This window comes from Corythoichthys intestinalis, chromosome 8, assembly GCF_030265065.1.
Source record: "Corythoichthys intestinalis isolate RoL2023-P3 chromosome 8, ASM3026506v1, whole genome shotgun sequence".
Classification (NCBI taxonomy): Eukaryota; Metazoa; Chordata; class Actinopteri; order Syngnathiformes; family Syngnathidae; genus Corythoichthys; species Corythoichthys intestinalis.
In genome coordinates, this window is record NC_080402.1 from 42720011 (window position 1) to 42736744 (window position 16734).

Here is a 16734-nt window from a genome sequence, read left to right on the forward strand (position 1 = left end):
ACAACAACGGCTGTATGGTGCTGCCCAGGTGTCCTGGGGCTGAAGTAAGTGGCTGATGGGGGAAAATATTACATTATGCCTTTGTGATGTATGATTGCTTCTGTGACATAGATTGTAACAACTTCTATTGATGTATGATTGCTTCTGTGAACAACATCTATTGTTTTTCAACTTGTTCCCATAGTTAGGAGACGCGCTTGAGTAGGGAATCCCACGAGATAACTTTTTTTGCACCCATAATATTTAATATTTGTTGCATCTGTTGCAGCACAGCTCATTTGTCCCATGTGAAAAGCCCTTTTTCAAGGGGGCTGAACCAAAAGTAGCTTTAATGTTTGTCACTGGGCAGGGCCGCGCCGCTCGGGGACGGAGGTTGGCCTCTCCACCTCCGCGGGGCGCGTTCCTACAAAAACCTGACATTTCTGGGTGACCCGTGAAGTCCACCAGCGGGTTACGTACGGATTGCCTGGCTTTGTTCCTTCGCCACCTTACTGGAGTGTGTTGGCTCCCCGCTCATTTGTCACGGTAAGCGATTTTCATTTCTAAGGGACATTTTGTTTTGCTGTAGCGGTAACGCAGGGATTCTGGGATTGACAAACTCAAATCTAGCGTCATCGTTGCCATTTGTTCTTGTTTTCGATGTGTGTTTGCTTGCTCTTGTGGGATTGTAATCAATAAATCTCATTTATTCTGCATTTTCTAATCAATAAACATTGTCTATTGAGCAAAAGTGTGCCTGTTACTGATTCACCACGAACCTGAAAATTTCAGAAAACAGTGGCCAGCATTATTCACTTTATAAAAAAGATGAATCAAAACACCTATCTTTCTGAAACAAACATGTTTTTTAGGAGCCCGAGAGGATGAGGACGACCTGATTCTCGAGCCGGAAGGTGCTGGCCAGGTGGGAGAACTACAAGTCTGTCAAGGCCGGCTACAAGTTGACCCAGAAGGTGCTGGCGCGCTTTTCGATCGAGTAGCAGAGCGTCGGGCTCATCATGGCGGTCGTCAACCCCAACACGGTCGCACGGGCAAGGAGGAACACATGGACAGACAGGGCCGACATCCTGGAGGTGTTCCAGAGGACAAGGGAGACCTGGAGACGGGCTGGGTGGTCCTCAAGTGGGCATCTCTCCCCATGGCCCACATGGCGTCCTTCGGAATGGCGCTGTGGGACTCCGTGATGTGCAAGAAGCACAAGAGCACCGGCTGGTGTTCCTGGCGGTCCCTCTTCAACTGTTTTGGTGCGAGTTTATCCAAGGATGTGACTTCAGAAGCGAGGAAGAACCAGACCTTGGAGTGGCCGGCCGGCAGGAAAAGGAACAGATTCGAGGAGGGCAGTAAGGAGACGGCGAGGAAAAGGGACTTTTACAAGTTGAGGTGACCAGAAAATGCAAGGCATAGAAAAAGGCTATGTGATTGTTGAAAGACGAGGCTCACATCCTGGTAACACCACATCGATTATTTGCACTGCCTGAATTATAGGACTATCTCATGCGCATTTTATATTTATGTTTATTTAGATTTCATACTTGCACGTCACCTTTGAGATTTTAACTTATCATGCACTGTAAAGGGATGCTCCACAATTTCATTGTATAACTGTATAATAATAAAGGACTATGCTATTCTATAATAAGTTGTGATTGTATATAGAATTTATTAATAATCTATTAACGTGTTATTTCATTGATTTTGCATGTTTTACTCAAGTATTAAGTTTCTGATGTTAAATTGAGTGATTTATTAGCTGTTGAAAACTTGCAGTTAAAAAAAAAAAAAAAAAACTTACATGATATGTCAAATATTGCTATTGATCCTGAAAATATAGGTGATTATCTCTGTATTTCGTGATTTTTGTACACCTAGTGGAAAATATGAGAATTTTATAGCCATTTTAAGTTTTGTTATAGTTATATAAAAAAATAATTAATCGGGATTTTATAAGGGAACAACTTTTTTGATGCCGCAGCTCACGGAGACTCATATGGCTAAGGTAGATGCCTGTTTTGGTTTTAAGTCGATAGCAGCTTTGGTTTTGAAAATATTTTAATTTGGTTTTTTGAAAATAGGCCTCCTACGGATTGGTCCCGTTTCCTGTGTCATGTCAATAGGTTACGAAGTCTATGGTATTTCTTAGTTTCATATAATCGGCATTTTTTAAAATTCTTATAGACAAGTTTCCTAAGTGAAACATGGGCGGCGCCATCTTTGACAATTTCTGTTCTGAGCTTCCGGTTTAGACAGAACAACATGAAGTGCGGTTGAAGTAAGCAGTGTGTTACAAAGTTAAAACTGCGAAATCAAACCAGGGGAACCCACGGAATCTCCAAAAATGAATTCAGCACAACCAAGATGAGACTCAGAGACACTCTGTGCTGTGCGTGAACTCCTGGAAGTGCCTATATATATGATGAAGTGGAATGTTTTGATGAGCGACCAGCTAGTAGCTACAATGCGCCAGTGTGGATCTACCTCGCCATACGCCTTAAATCGAAACCAACAACAGACAATAAGTTAAGGATGTGATTTAAACCTAAGGATCCACCTAAGAGATTGTATGTTTCTTCTTACAGTGTATCACAAAAGTGGGTACACCCCTCCCATTTCTGCAGATATTTAGAGTGCATGTGACACGAAAAAGCATGTTTATTTCATAATACACGCAGTATTTTATGCTCCTGAATGTTATGGACCGCTTGGATGTGTGTGGAAGCGATCGCTATATTTATTTAGTTTTTTTAATCCCGCGCCATGAAAATGAGTGACTTCCGGCTTCGGTCTTGCATTGAGGAGGAGGGCGCTGTGACGTGTACGGGTGAAGGCGTCCTCTTCACTATACAGCGTACTGTTGTGTATGAGGACGAAGGATTCAGCTGATTTTGCGGATTAATAGGTTTATTTTTCGCATCACGCCAGCCAAACGGCTGCAGAAAAATCTTTCTGTATGAGGGAGAGGCGTATGCGCCTTTTTGGAGTTTAAAAAGGTTCCCATTCACCGTGGATATTGGCCAAAACAAGCCCGACTACTGTGGGACCATTGGACTTACGAGGAAGTGCGTAAACATCTTGTTTTGTATTATGTCAAATACGAATACAGTGATTACAAAGTAAACACCACAAACTTTCTTTAAATAAAGGACTACTTACGTTTGATCATTGACAGGCATGTAAAAAGCTCTCCTCATGCACATTAGCTGCACGTTAGCTTCACAACAACTGCAGCCGCCCTCCTCCGGGGAACGAACTGTAAATTGCTCTCCGCTGGGCGGTTTGCCAATCCGCGAAGACAATCGACAACGCAGTCGTCATGTCAAATAATCCGGGCTAGTTATGTGTGATTTTCCGCTTCGAAGACTTTGAAACATCACTCGGTTCGGGTTAGCATGTCGGCTAGCTGTCACGCCTCTTGGTTTGTTTACATTCTCCGAAGCCGGGGAAGGGAAATGACATATGTCCGATTTAGGCGTCATAAAATATCGTTCGGGAGGTGTGACAGTAAAGGTGAAGTCGACAGTTTTGACCATTATGGAGTAATTTTGCCATGTCTTGAATAAGTGCATTTTTATTATTTCATATTCCATTTAACACAAGACTGTTATTTGTCATGACCATGTCATTTATTTAGCAATTGGGGAAAATACTTGGATAAAAAGAATATACTGTAAAAATATTGAAGTAAAGAGACAGAAACAATGACATTTTGCAGCTCTCTTCGTCGCGTTTTCCTCGTTGTGAATAGTTCCCCCTCGATGGGCTGACTGGTCCTTCTCAAGCCATTTATATAGCTACTGGGGAAAAATACTTGGATAAAAAGAATATCCTGTAAAAATATTGGAGTAGAGAGACTGAAGCAATGACATTTTGCGGCTCTCTTCGTCGCGTTTTCCTCGCTCTGAATAATTCCCCCTCCATGGGCTGAATAGTAAAACCGATGAGCCCAGTCTCTCGCTGATGTCATCCACCTGTTGGGGACACTAAAGCCCTATAATGGTAGGCGTGGCTAACAGGCAGATTAAAAGACTAATTTCTTGTCATCTGCGCTTTGCTAAATTGTTGTATATAGTCGAATCGTCTCAAAATATGATTCTAATTCACATAATAATGCCATTTAAGACTTTTTTTCTCCTGTCGTATTCTCTTTAAGTAGATCTTTTCATGGGACAACACTTACAAAATGACACTTTGACACAATGAAAAGTCGTCTGTGTGCAGCTTATATAATAGAGTTGATTTATTTTCCCCTCAAAATAACTCAAAATATAGCAATTAATATCTAAACTCCTGGCAACAAAAGTGAGTATACCCCTTAGAAAACTTATATGTCCAAATTGAGTACTGCTTCTCTATTTCCCTCCAAAATGTCACGAGACTCGTTACAGGAGTGCTGTCATCAATGCTGCAGAGATTGAAGAGGTGGGAGGTCAGCCTGTTAGTGCTCAGACCATACGCCGCACTCTACATCAAATTGGTGTGCATGGCTGTCACCCCAGGAGGAAGCCACTTCTGAAGACTGTATTCAAGAATGCCTGCAAACAGTTTGCTGAAGACATGTCAACAAAGCACATGAATTACTGGAACCATGTCCTATGGTCTGATGAGACGGGGGGGCATTGTTGTATACAGTCTTCAGAAGAGGTGCTTTTCCCACATATAGTGAGTCTCCGGTGAACTAAAAACAGACATTGAGATGTTCATCGTTTTATTTTCATCCAAACATGCTCAAAAATGACCATGGCAGGTTTACACTCTGCACGCCACCTCAACGTGCCCCACATTGGTCATTAAAATCCAAAATGAAGTTTCCTCTGAAAAGCAGTATATCTTTCTAGCCCAACTCTGACAGCCAATAAGATGCATGCATTTTCTTGAAGTCAAAAGTACAGGGTGTGGGCAGGACAATAATTGATCGTGCGTTAAAAAAATTGACAATGTCAAAGGAAATTTGCGTTAACGTCATTATTAACGTGTTTACTGACAGCACTAATATATATATATATATATGTACAGAAAAAAGTGATCAAATCTGCTGGATCAAAAATATACATACAGCAGCGCTAATATTTGGTAACATGTCCCTTGGCCATTTTCACTTCAATTAGGCGCTTTTGGTAGCCATCCACAAGCTTCTGGCTAGCTTCTGGTTGAATCTTTGACCACTCCTCTTGACAGAATTGGTGCAGTTCAGTTAAATTTGATGGCTTTCTGACATGGACTTGTTTCTTCAGCATTGTCCACAAGTTCTCAATGGGGTTTAAGTCAGGACTTTGGGAAGGCCATTCGAAAACCTTAATTCTAGCCTGATTTAGCCATTCCATTACCACTTTTGATGTGTGTTTGGGGTCATTGTCCTGTTGGAACACCCAACTGCGCCCAAGACCCAATCTTCGGGCTGATGACGTTAGGTTATCTTGAAGAATTTGAAGGTAATCCTCCTTTTTCATTATCCCATTTACTCTCTGTAAAGCACCAGTTCCATTGGTAGCAAAACAGCCCCACAGCATAATACTACCACCACCGTGCTTGACGGTAGGCATGGTGTACTGGGGGTTAAAGGCCTCACCTTTTCTCCTCCAAACATATTGCTGGGCATTGTGGCCAAACAGCTCGATTTTTGTTTCGTCTGACCACAGAACTTTCCTCCAGAAGGTCTTATCTTTGTCCATGTGATCAGCAGCAAACTTCAGTCGAGCCTTAAGGTGCCACTTTTGGAGCAAGGCTTCCTTCTTGCACGGTAGCCTCTCAGTCCATGGAGATGCAAAACACGCTTGACTGTGGTCACTGACACCTGTGTTCCAGCAGCTTCTAATTCTTGGCAGATCTGCTTTTTGGTGATTCTCGGTTGAATCTTCACCCTCCTGACCAATTTTCTCTCAGCAGCAGGTGATAGCTTGCGTTTTCTTCCTGATCGTGGCAGTGACAAAACAGTGCCATGTACTTTATACTTACAAACAATTGTTTGCACTGTTGCTCTTGGGACCTGCAGCTGCTTTGAAATGGCTCCAAGTGACTTTCCTGACTTGTTCAAGTCAATGATTGTTCAAGTCAATTATCACTCACAAGAAATTGCTAATTCGTGTTGCTGTATGTATATTTTTGACCCAGCAGACTTGATCACTTTTTCTGTTAACCCATAATAAAGTCATAAAAGAACCAAACTTCATGAATGTTTTTTGTGACAAAAAGTATCTGTTCCAATCACTATATCGGAGAAAAATAAGAGTTTTAGAAATAACTGGAAACTCAAGAGAGCCATGACATTATGTTCTTCACAAGTGTATGTAAACTTTTGACCACTACTGTATATATATACACACACACATACAGTCCCTTGACGTACGATCGCTTCGACACACAATCTTTTTGACATCCGACATAAAATTTGACTCACTATTTGTTCAACATCCAAAGACATGCTTTAAATACGACAATGTATGACAACACCGCGGTTTCTATGTTTTATCGCAAGACAGAAGACAAATTTTCTTGTGAGAGAAATCAACATGGATTCCAACAATGTTAGTGCAGGTGGTGAAAAAAAGGAAAAAGGTGATGCACATAAAGATGGAAATGTTGGAAAAATATGAGCGTAGGGTGCGCATCCGTGATATGGCTCAACAATATGACTGTAGACGGTCTAGGACCTGGGTGGTCCTCCTCCGTTCGACAGTCGTTGTAAGTTAAGGTAACAATTATTATTGTGGTAACATCGCCAAAGAATTCGCCAGCTTCCTCAGGTTTCTAATCATTTATTCCATCAACTTGTGCAACACAAAACGCCTAGTCTCCCCCGCAGCAAGTAGACAAAGTGAAAGTAAAAAGCTCACTCTGTCAAGTCAGCCACGTGATGCGTTCAGGTACACCACTCAAACACATTCAACACATTAGAACCCGATTCGTTACATTATTACAGGTATTATTATTACTATTATTATATTATTATAATTATTATAATTATTCCAATTTTCATTCATAATTTATTTATTTTGCTCTGTGCAATTACTATTTGCAATCGTACCAGCGGTATTTATTAAGGATTTAGTGTAGGTTTTTGGGCTGTGGAACGAATTAATGGAATTATAATGTATTATTACGGGAAAATCCTGCTCGACCTACTACCATTTCGACTTACAAACAAGGTCCTGGAACGAATTAACTTAGTATGTAGAGGTACCACTTTATTTGCATTTCTTAAATAAAAAAAGAGGAAAACAGTTGACAAGGATTCAAGAAGGTTTATTTATTAGTCCATAGGAGTTCAAAAAAAGACAACGAAAAATCACAGCACCAGCTGGACACCAAAAAACCGAGCAGTCAACAAAGTAACAAAAAGGCATTTGATCCAAACATAAACGTTAGTCAAGAAAAGGCCTATATGAGCTGGTAACATAGAACGTGGCAGGATACAAGACGAACCAACACAGGGCAAGGTTACATGTGGGTTATACATACAAAGGATCACAGTTGGATACGATCAGCCTGATTGGGAAGAGCTGGAAATAAAGTTGGAACAAGACAGAACACCACTACCAAAATAAAAGCAGGAAATCCTGCACCAACAAAAACAAAACATTAACATGAATTGAGAGACATGACAACAGTAATTATTCTACTAAATAAACTTCAACAAAAAATAGGGAAAGAATTTATTTATTAAAAAATTATTATTTGATAAAAAGAAAAAAAGAAAAAAACAAATATTCTTGTTTTATTTTGTTTTTAAAAAATGTGTTTAATTATTTAATTATTTTTAAATAGGGGAAAAAGGAAAAACATTGTCTCATTAAAACATATGTTATATTTAATCATGTCAGTGCACATGATCTACTTTTGCGGGCCACACGAAATGACATGGAGGGCCGGATCTGGGCCCCAGGCCTTGAGTTTAACACAGATGCTACACTTAATGGCCACTTTATTATGTACACCTGTCCAACTGCTCGTTATCACTTAATTTCTAATCAGCCAATCCCGTGGCGGCAACTCAGTGCATTTAGGCATGTAGACATGGTTTAAGACAATCTCCTGCAGTTCAAACCGAGCATCAGTATGGGGAAAAAAGGTGATTTGAGTGACTTTGAACGTGGCATGGTTGTTGGTGCCAGAAGGGCTGGTCTGAGTATTTCAGAAACTGCTGTTCTACTGGGATTTTCACGCACAACCATCTCTAAGGTTTACAGAGAATGGTCCGAAAACGAAAAAATATCCAGTGAGCGGCAGTTCTGTGGGCGGAAATGCCTTGTTGATGCCAGAGGTCAGAGGAGAATGGCCAGACTGGTTCGAGCTGATAGAAAGGCAACAGTGACTCAAATAACCACCCGTTACAACCAAGGTAGGGAGAAGAGCATCTCTAAATGCACAGTACGTCAAACTTTGAGGCAGATGGGCTACAGCAGCAGAAGACCACGCCGGGTGCCACTCCTTTCAGCTAAGAACAGGAAACTGAGGCTACAATTTGCACAAGCTCATCGAAATTGGACAATAGAAGATTGGAAAAACGTTGCCTGGTCTGATGAGTCCCAATTTCTGCTGCGACATTCAGATGGTAGGGTCAGAATTTGGCGTCAACAACATGAAAGCATGTATCCATCCTGCCTTGTATCAACGGTTCAGGCTGGTGGTGGTGGTGTAATGGTGTGGGGAATATTTTCTTGGCACTCTTTGGGCCCCTTGGTACCAATTGAGCATCGTTGGAACGCCACAGCCTCCCTGAGTATTGTTGCTGACCATGTCCATCCCTTTATGACCACAATGTACCCAACTTCTGATGGCTACTTTCAGCAGGATAATGCGCCATGTCATCAAGCTGGAATCATCTCAGACTGGTTTCTTGAACATGACAATGATTTCACGGTCCTGAAATGGCCTCCACAGTCACCAGATCTCAATCCAATAGAGCATCTTTGGGATGTGGTGGAACGGGAGATTCGCATCATGGATGTGCAGCCGACAAATCTGCACCAACTGCGTGATGCCATCATGTCAATATGGACCAAACTCTCTGAGGAATGCTTCCAGCACCTTGTTGAATCTATGCAACGAAGAATTGAGGCAGTTCTGAAGGCAAAAGGGAGTCCAACCCGTTACTAGCATGGTGTACCTAATAAAGTGGCCGGTGAGTGTATATAGGAATAACCGTCACATGCACAAACACGCTCCCACTTGCATGTTTGAAGTGAGGCACATGAGCTCAAACGTACAGCCCACTTCTTTGCCAGACCAAACAGTCTTGAATACCTAAAGAAAGAGTGTATTCTGATGTGTCATGTAGATATTCGGGATATACTGTATGAACACACACTCTCCCTAAAGGGGATGGAGTTCAAAGAGTTGGGAGCCCACCAGAGATTTTGTGTTGCCATGGAGACGAGCAAGTCACTTGATTTCACTTGCTGTTTCCTGAACTCGATCTGTCATCGTTTCACTTAAATTGTGGCTGTGTTCTCATGATGTGTCAAATTAAAGGTAGTCATCGTATTCACTGCTATTGACAGTGATAGGCGTCCAATCCACTTGAACTGGGAGGGCAGGCAGTGAATGATCATGTTCCAGTGCCATTGACAGCTATAGACGTCCAATTCATTTAGACTACCAGTTAAAATAGATTAACCATTTATCTCCGTCAATAGCAGACAAGAAGTTAATTTATGAAATGACATTAAATTCAGAACAATAGGAAGGTTATTGATTTGTTTGCTTATTTTCAGTGCATATTAGTAAGAATAACACTCTACTGTTAGTCATAGGATTATTACCTTCATAAAGGCAGATGAGATCTTTTCATATGCATACATTGTGTCTCTATACATTACAACATTCCTTGGGGAGTCCACTAATTTCTGGGTAGAAAACAGCCCTTGATGAGTGTGCAAACACCCTGACAAGCCCGTATTAAGTGCTGCTTGCATGAATATTGTTCAAGCATCACATGAGCCAGCAAGCGGCTGCACGTGCAGGGAGCACGGCATCTTCAGCGTGAGAGGAGGCGCTGGCTAGTGCGCATGTTTGAGAGCCACGAGATAGAAAGGGAGAGAGCGCAAGCAAGCATCCACACACTTTTTCTGTGGTCTTTCCTGCAGTTGGTCCACAATAGGTGAAAACAATCCCGGGAAGTAGCTGAGGCAGCTCATGCCAGAAGGAATCGGTTTTGGTGTTTCAGCACTGGACAGCTCTCACTTTGTGAAGCAATTTGTCTCAGCTGATGGGAAACTTGAAAATGTAGGGCTTTGCTCAACAGCATCTCTTGCCACAAGTGCTACCAACATGGAACCTCTAATGATGACCATCCCCGAGTTCCTGTTGGAAGTGTCCATAGTAGTGATGGGTGTTGTCTCCTTGGTGACCAACATGTCAGTGCTGCTGTGCTTCACCCAGAGCTCAGAGTTGAGGTCCCATGTTCCAGGAATCTTTGTCCTTAACTTGTCATTCTCCAATATCCTCCTGGCTTTCATCAATATGCCGGCCACCTTTTTCGGGGTGGCCAAAAGCGGAGACCCCTTCGGGAACTTGTTTTGCCAAATGGTCAGCTTTGCGGAGACTTTCCTCACCACAAACAGCATGTTGAGCATGGCAGCTCTGAGCCTGGACAGGTGGATCGCCGTCATGTTTCCTCTGAGCTATTCCAGTAAGATGCGCTACCGGGATGCTGTCTTGATGGTGGTCTACTCCTGGATGCAGTCCCTCGCTTTCTCTTTGACACAGCTGCTCATGAACTGGGGGGGCTACAACCACACGTATGCCTCGTGCACCGTTAGCCTGGCAGCAGAGGGAAGGTCGCAGCTGGCCGCCTACGCCACCTTCACTGTGCTGCTCCATTGCAGCAGCTTTACTGTCAGCCTGGCCGTGCTGTGCTTCTCCTACCTCAAAGTTCTGAGTGTGGCCAAGTCCCACTGCAAGAGGATTGACGTAATCACAGTGCAAACTCTGCTCTTGTTGGTTGACATTCACCCCAGGTGCGGAAAGAGCATGTACTTCGGGGCATGTTGAAATTTAATTGTTGTGTCAATCAAGTTCAGACTAAATTATGTGAATATTTCATAGATGTAACATCAGATGTTAATAAATCTATCTTTGTCTTGTCAGTGTGAAAGAAAGGTGTTTGTCAGAACAGAAGAAGAGGAGACAGCGTGCCACAAAAAAAATTTGCATCTTCATCGGCTCTTTCATTTTCTGCTTTTCACCCTATGTCATAACAAGGTAAGTCCCAGCTTTTTATTAGTCCACCAACTCTTACAAATGCAGGCCTAATGAAAAGTTTTTAGTAAATGAATGGATACTATACAGCTCTATACAAATGTAATAGGCTATACTATTTTCTCATTTTTGTACTTTTAATTTTATCACAACAGGTAGTTTGATATATTAAAACAGGGAAAAATAAATTGAAAATATAGTCTTATCAATGACATTAAACTACGTTCCATTCCTTTTAATTTTGTATTTCTTGCGCAATTCAGATTTGAGTTTCCGGAATACTGTGCAATAATGTAGAATGCACAGTCTCAGGAATGATTGTGAGATACAGTTCACTCCAGACAACACAATTGGGTTGAAAGGGTATAATCTGGTTGAAAATCGCATTTAAAAAAAAAAAAAAAAAAAACAGTTAAAGTTTGGATTTTTTTTTTTTTGTTAAGTAATTTTGCTACGAAAGGTTCCTTATTATATGCCCATAGTAATTCTTGCTCTTTCTCAATATTGTCACACCAAAGATGATAAAGTGCAATTGATCTTTTCAAATGCTGCAATACTGCTGTATGAAAATGCACAAGAAACATTTTTTTCATGTTTTGTGTCCTTTCCACTCCAAACGTACTTAAATTAGGTTATGCCATAAAGTGTATGGTTCTTTATGGAACATGACAAAAATAATTTTTGTGTGAAAGGTAGGCCAAATTGTTTTTTAAATAGAGAAAAAAAAAAAAAATCAATAATGCAGATCATCTTGCCACAGCATTAGTTAGTTATACAACACCTGTGCATTTTGAACTCAACAAAAAAATACAGCAATATCTGTCAATAACCAAATTCATAATGTGCAGTATCCCTCACCTTATAAACTTTTTATACAATAATACATGTATCTACGGTCCTGAAAGGCCTCTCAAATATTTTTATCATCTATCATAGAGCTTATAATGTAATTGACGGGACACGGGGCGCGGGGCCGAAAAATAGGGGGCCTGCATTGGTGGCGAGGGTGTCAAAGCTGACCGAGTGGAATCATAGACAAAGAGCTTTTTACGATGAAATTCTTGTGACTAAATGCTTAAATCCCTGAATTTATCGATATGGACGTAAAAACAGTCTCGATTCTTGGTTAAAAGCAAAAGAAACCATGCAGATAGCATTTATTTTACGTAAATATGTTGAATGTGCGGCTCATCTTTAAGTTCACTGTCGCACTGCCTTACCATAAATCCACAACAAAGAGCTTTTCACGATGAAATTCTTGTGAATGAATGCTTAAAGCAGTAATGTGAAGTAAGGTTGGCCAACCATGTTTTTGAATAATATCAATGGCTAAACAGTTATAAGCATATTTTCGTTATTTTTTTTAACGCAACCTTCCAGATTCTTTGTTTAACCCATAGCAACGCCCTTGACAACAAAAATGCTTCGGAAATCTTCGGAAATTACGTCACACCGGGAAGTGCGAGGGAAGTCCGCCATAGAACAGTATTGTTTGTTGCGTTGCTTCTCGGTAAGATGCTACGGCAGTGTGTGGCGATGTTTTGTTCTTACTCAAACGAAAAGTTGTATGAGTGGCCAAAGGATAGCAGGGCACCTAAATGGACATCTTTCGTTCGCACGAAGCGAATGAATTTCACGCCATCATCGAGCAGTGTTCTCTGCTGCAAACACTTCGAAGATGCCTGCTTCCTTAACCGGTCTGCTTATGATCAAGGATTTGTCAAAAAGTAAGGATGATTTTTGGATAGATGACTGATGACTTTGTCAAAGCAGAGCTGCCAACTGTTGTGGAATGAACAGTATAAGCTAGCGACGCTAGCCGAAAGTAAACTCCCAGGCAATCCCTGATCATAGTTGTTGTTGCGTTCGCTAGGTTAAGCATGTTTAAATTGTGCGTCATATACGATCTTGTCCGAAAGGGTTAATCCACTGTCAATCGGGAAAGCGGTGTGGATGTGCATACAAGCGGGTCGGCGTCGCGGTAATTCACGGTCACGTTGCAGTAAGAGACACACACCGTCGGTGAGTTTGTGCACATTTATTTGGATTTGTATTATGTATTTCCACCTTCATGCTTCAAGCATTGCATTGCATTTGTACGGTTCGGCGTTTCTTTCACGGTGATCGCTTGATAGCCTTCTAGTTTGTGTTTTACTGTACGAGAGCCACTGACAGGTGACCCCAACAAACGTGTTGCATTTAATGTCTGGCAGCGAATCAGCGAGCGTGCAGGTCATGCAGTGAATCATGGGAAATGTAGTCTCGGGACAACACTGAAGTGATGCTTTGTAATCTGTTCGCTTGTGTGAAAAAACTACTTTTCCTCACGCCATAAAACGCCACTTCCTCCCGAGAACCCCGAGCCGTGTTGTACTGTTAGCTCCATGTGTTAATAAAGAAACAAAGTTTGATACATTTGTAAACAAAAAGCTGATAACAAGATACCATGCACGATCCGTTTAAGAGACACAGGAGTAGTAGGAGGCGTGGAGGAGATCAGCGAGAAGCAAAACTTCGCGGTCGAATGTGGCGGCAGTCCGCGATTATTTTGTTTTCTTATTGTTGCCACAATAAAGTGGAGAAAGCCATCAACGACTCATCTCCTTCTTTCCCCCCAATGTTTTTATATAATTATTTTATATGCACGAGAGCTGCCGGATCTGTCAAAATGAACATGAAGTCTTATTATTATTATTTTTTAACAATGTCATCAGATAGACATAAACATAAAATTATGTGCAAATGCCTGCATCTTCAAATCATAAAAATAATAACAGCCTATATTTTACCAATCTTGTAATCTCGATGGGTCTTGTATCCATTCCATGTCAGGTAGTCTAGGCACATTGTTTGCATCCTGATTAGCGTCTGACTAATACATGTTAGGTCCAACATAAAATTCCAACCTCCTCTTCTTCCTCCAACTCTTCAAAAACTTGGATCTCCTCCCTTGCGCTCGATCTATCGCTTATATCGCTGTTTGAATCATTGTCTGAAGGGCTTTGTATGGCGGCCGTATGTATGGAGCTGCCATCGCTGTTCCCGGTGTGATGTATCACTTCCGGGTTCGTCCCCTTTCAGGCTCGAACTTTGGAAACGCGATTATTTTGTCAAATATACAACGTATAAATGATTTTTTCATGCTTTATTTGTTGGACAATGTTTAATTACTTTAATTATGATCCTATTTGGCATGTTATGAAATTACTTCACATTACTGCTTTAAATCCCTGAATTCTTTATAGATATGGACGTAAAACAGTCTTGATTCTTGGTTAAAAGCGAAAAAACAGCGCAGGTAGCATCTATGTCGAATGTGCGGCTCGTTTTTAAGTTCACTGTGGCGCCGCCTTAACACAAGTCCACAACAAAGAGCTTTTTACGATGAAATTCTTATGAATCTATGCTTAAATCCCTGAATTTTTCTTCATAGATATGGACGTAAAACAGTCTTGATTCTTGGTTAAGAGCAAAAGAAACCGTGCAGGTAGCATTTATTTTACGTAAATTTGACGAATGTGCGGCTCGTCTTTAAGTTCACTGTGGCATTGCCTTACCACAACAAAGAGCTTTTTACGTTGAAAATCTTGTGAGTAAATGCTTACATCCCTGAATTCTTTATAGATAGGGATGTAAAACAGTCTCGATTCTTTGTTAAAAGCAAAATAAAAAACGTGCAGGTAGCATTTATTTTATGTAAATATTGCAAAGTATGATGCCAATGCCTTAGCGGCTAATTCCTCAATTTTTTCACAACGTTTGTTGTGTGTGCGCGTGTTTGTGAATAGTTCCTCTTGATGTGGACACCCTGCTTGAAGGAGTTGCACAGTGCATGGCCGAACTGACCCGTCAATAATGATGATATCTGTGCATCTATTTTAGCAACATGTGCAAAACATTAGATTCAACCAAAGGAAAATTCTACACCAGTACAAGTGACAAAACAATACCCGCCTCTTTTTTTATTGCAGATTAGTCGAGCTGTTGCCCTCCGTGCACATCCCGCAGTACTGGGGCATCACCACCAAATGTCTTTGCTATGCCAAGGCTTCAAGTGATCCGTTTGTCTACTGTCTACTACGCCATCAGTACAGAAAGGTTCTGGTTCGTGTCATCGGACGCTTTGTGAGAAAGGATCATTACTTATTGTCTGCTAGCACCTGGAGCAGCACATTTGACACAACAGAAGACAATTGGGCAGCGAGAACAACATGAACTCAGTGTGCAGCTCTTTCTAATGAGGCGGCAACTGCAAACCTTCTGCTCAATGTTTGGAAGGAATAGGCTCAAGGGCAAATGGATGAGAACCTGTTCTCTGCTCTAGGGCACTTGAGGGCTGGATCACATGCTTCCTGAACACATGCTGTGGGCAATTTATTTATTAAGGACATGTAACAATGTATCCTGAATGCAGGCTTGCATTGTTGTGATGTGTGCCAAAGATCCTCTTAAACTCTACGACTGTTAATTTCAATAGGGCTGATCGGTTTGCCTGCAGAGTCGCTGCCAAGGGTTTCTTTAAACCGGCAAGTGTACCCCGCTTTATACAGTATTTAATTTCCAACCTTAATGTTAATGTACTGTACACTCTTAGTAATGTTGAATTTGTAAAGCAAATGTCATCTATGTACATAAAATCACATTATGTGGACTCTGACAACAATTGATTTGACATAAAATGTTATGTCCAGTGCCACGTGTTTGCAATTGTGTGACTGTACCACATGACTATAAAAATACATATTTGAAGAATAAACTGTTACATATAAATTATTACAAACATAAGAGACTTCAAATTCAACCCGAGGAGCAGTGTGCACTCTGAAAAAACCCCAACAAAAACAAAAAAACAAAAGTTCACTATAGACTATGGACGCCCGGCTCGTTCCCTAAACATCTCATCAGTCCAGATACATTAAAACCCATTTTAACCTGCCGGTTACAATAGTGATCAGAAAATAATAAGGGCAACCTGGTTTTGAAGTTTAAATGTCTGGGGAAAATTTGGGAATAAATGGGTTAAAAGCACAACCGAACAGTGTGTATGCTCTCATTCATTCATTCATTAGTGCTCCAGCTAAGGTCAGGGCGTCCCGTCCCTGTGCGTCAAGCTGACCAAATGAACCAGGTTTTTCCAATGCTGGTAATCTTGCGCCAGCTGCTCTGCATCCCCCACCGTAACTCCATGTTGTTGGAGGTTGCCCTCGACGACGTTGAGCCATTGGGTGCGGGGTTTCCCTCGTGGTCGTCTCCAACCTGCGGCCCTCAGGTCAAACTGGAGGATGGCTCGTGTCGGATGGTCAGGAGGTAGATGAAGGGCATGACCGAACCAGCGTGTGCGGCGTTTTGCAACCAAGGAAGATGCTCGGGGACAGTGCTGGGGCCACCTGATGTTCTCGAGGGTTCTGAGGGCTCTTCTATCAAAGCCATCAATTCTTGCAGCGGGAGTGTGGTTCAGGAGCCATGTTTCTGAGCTATAGAGCAGGATGGAGAGTACAGCGGAGTTGTAAATCCGGAGCTTCGTCTTGAGTGAAATAGTCT

At 41.6% G+C, this 16734-nt stretch overlaps 1 protein-coding gene across 1 annotated transcript; it reads left to right on the forward strand.

The window, feature by feature from the left end:
- Window positions 1-10069: 10069 nt before the first annotated feature.
- gpr78a (G protein-coupled receptor 78a) lies at window positions 10070-16152 on the forward strand. Its single transcript, XM_057844087.1, has 3 exons — window positions 10070-10952; window positions 11083-11196; window positions 15165-16152. Exons 1-3 carry the CDS (start codon window positions 10129-10131, stop codon window positions 15406-15408), a joined length of 1182 nt encoding a protein of 393 aa, XP_057700070.1. The 5' UTR covers window positions 10070-10128; the 3' UTR covers window positions 15409-16152.
- Window positions 16153-16734: the final 582 nt, after the last annotated feature.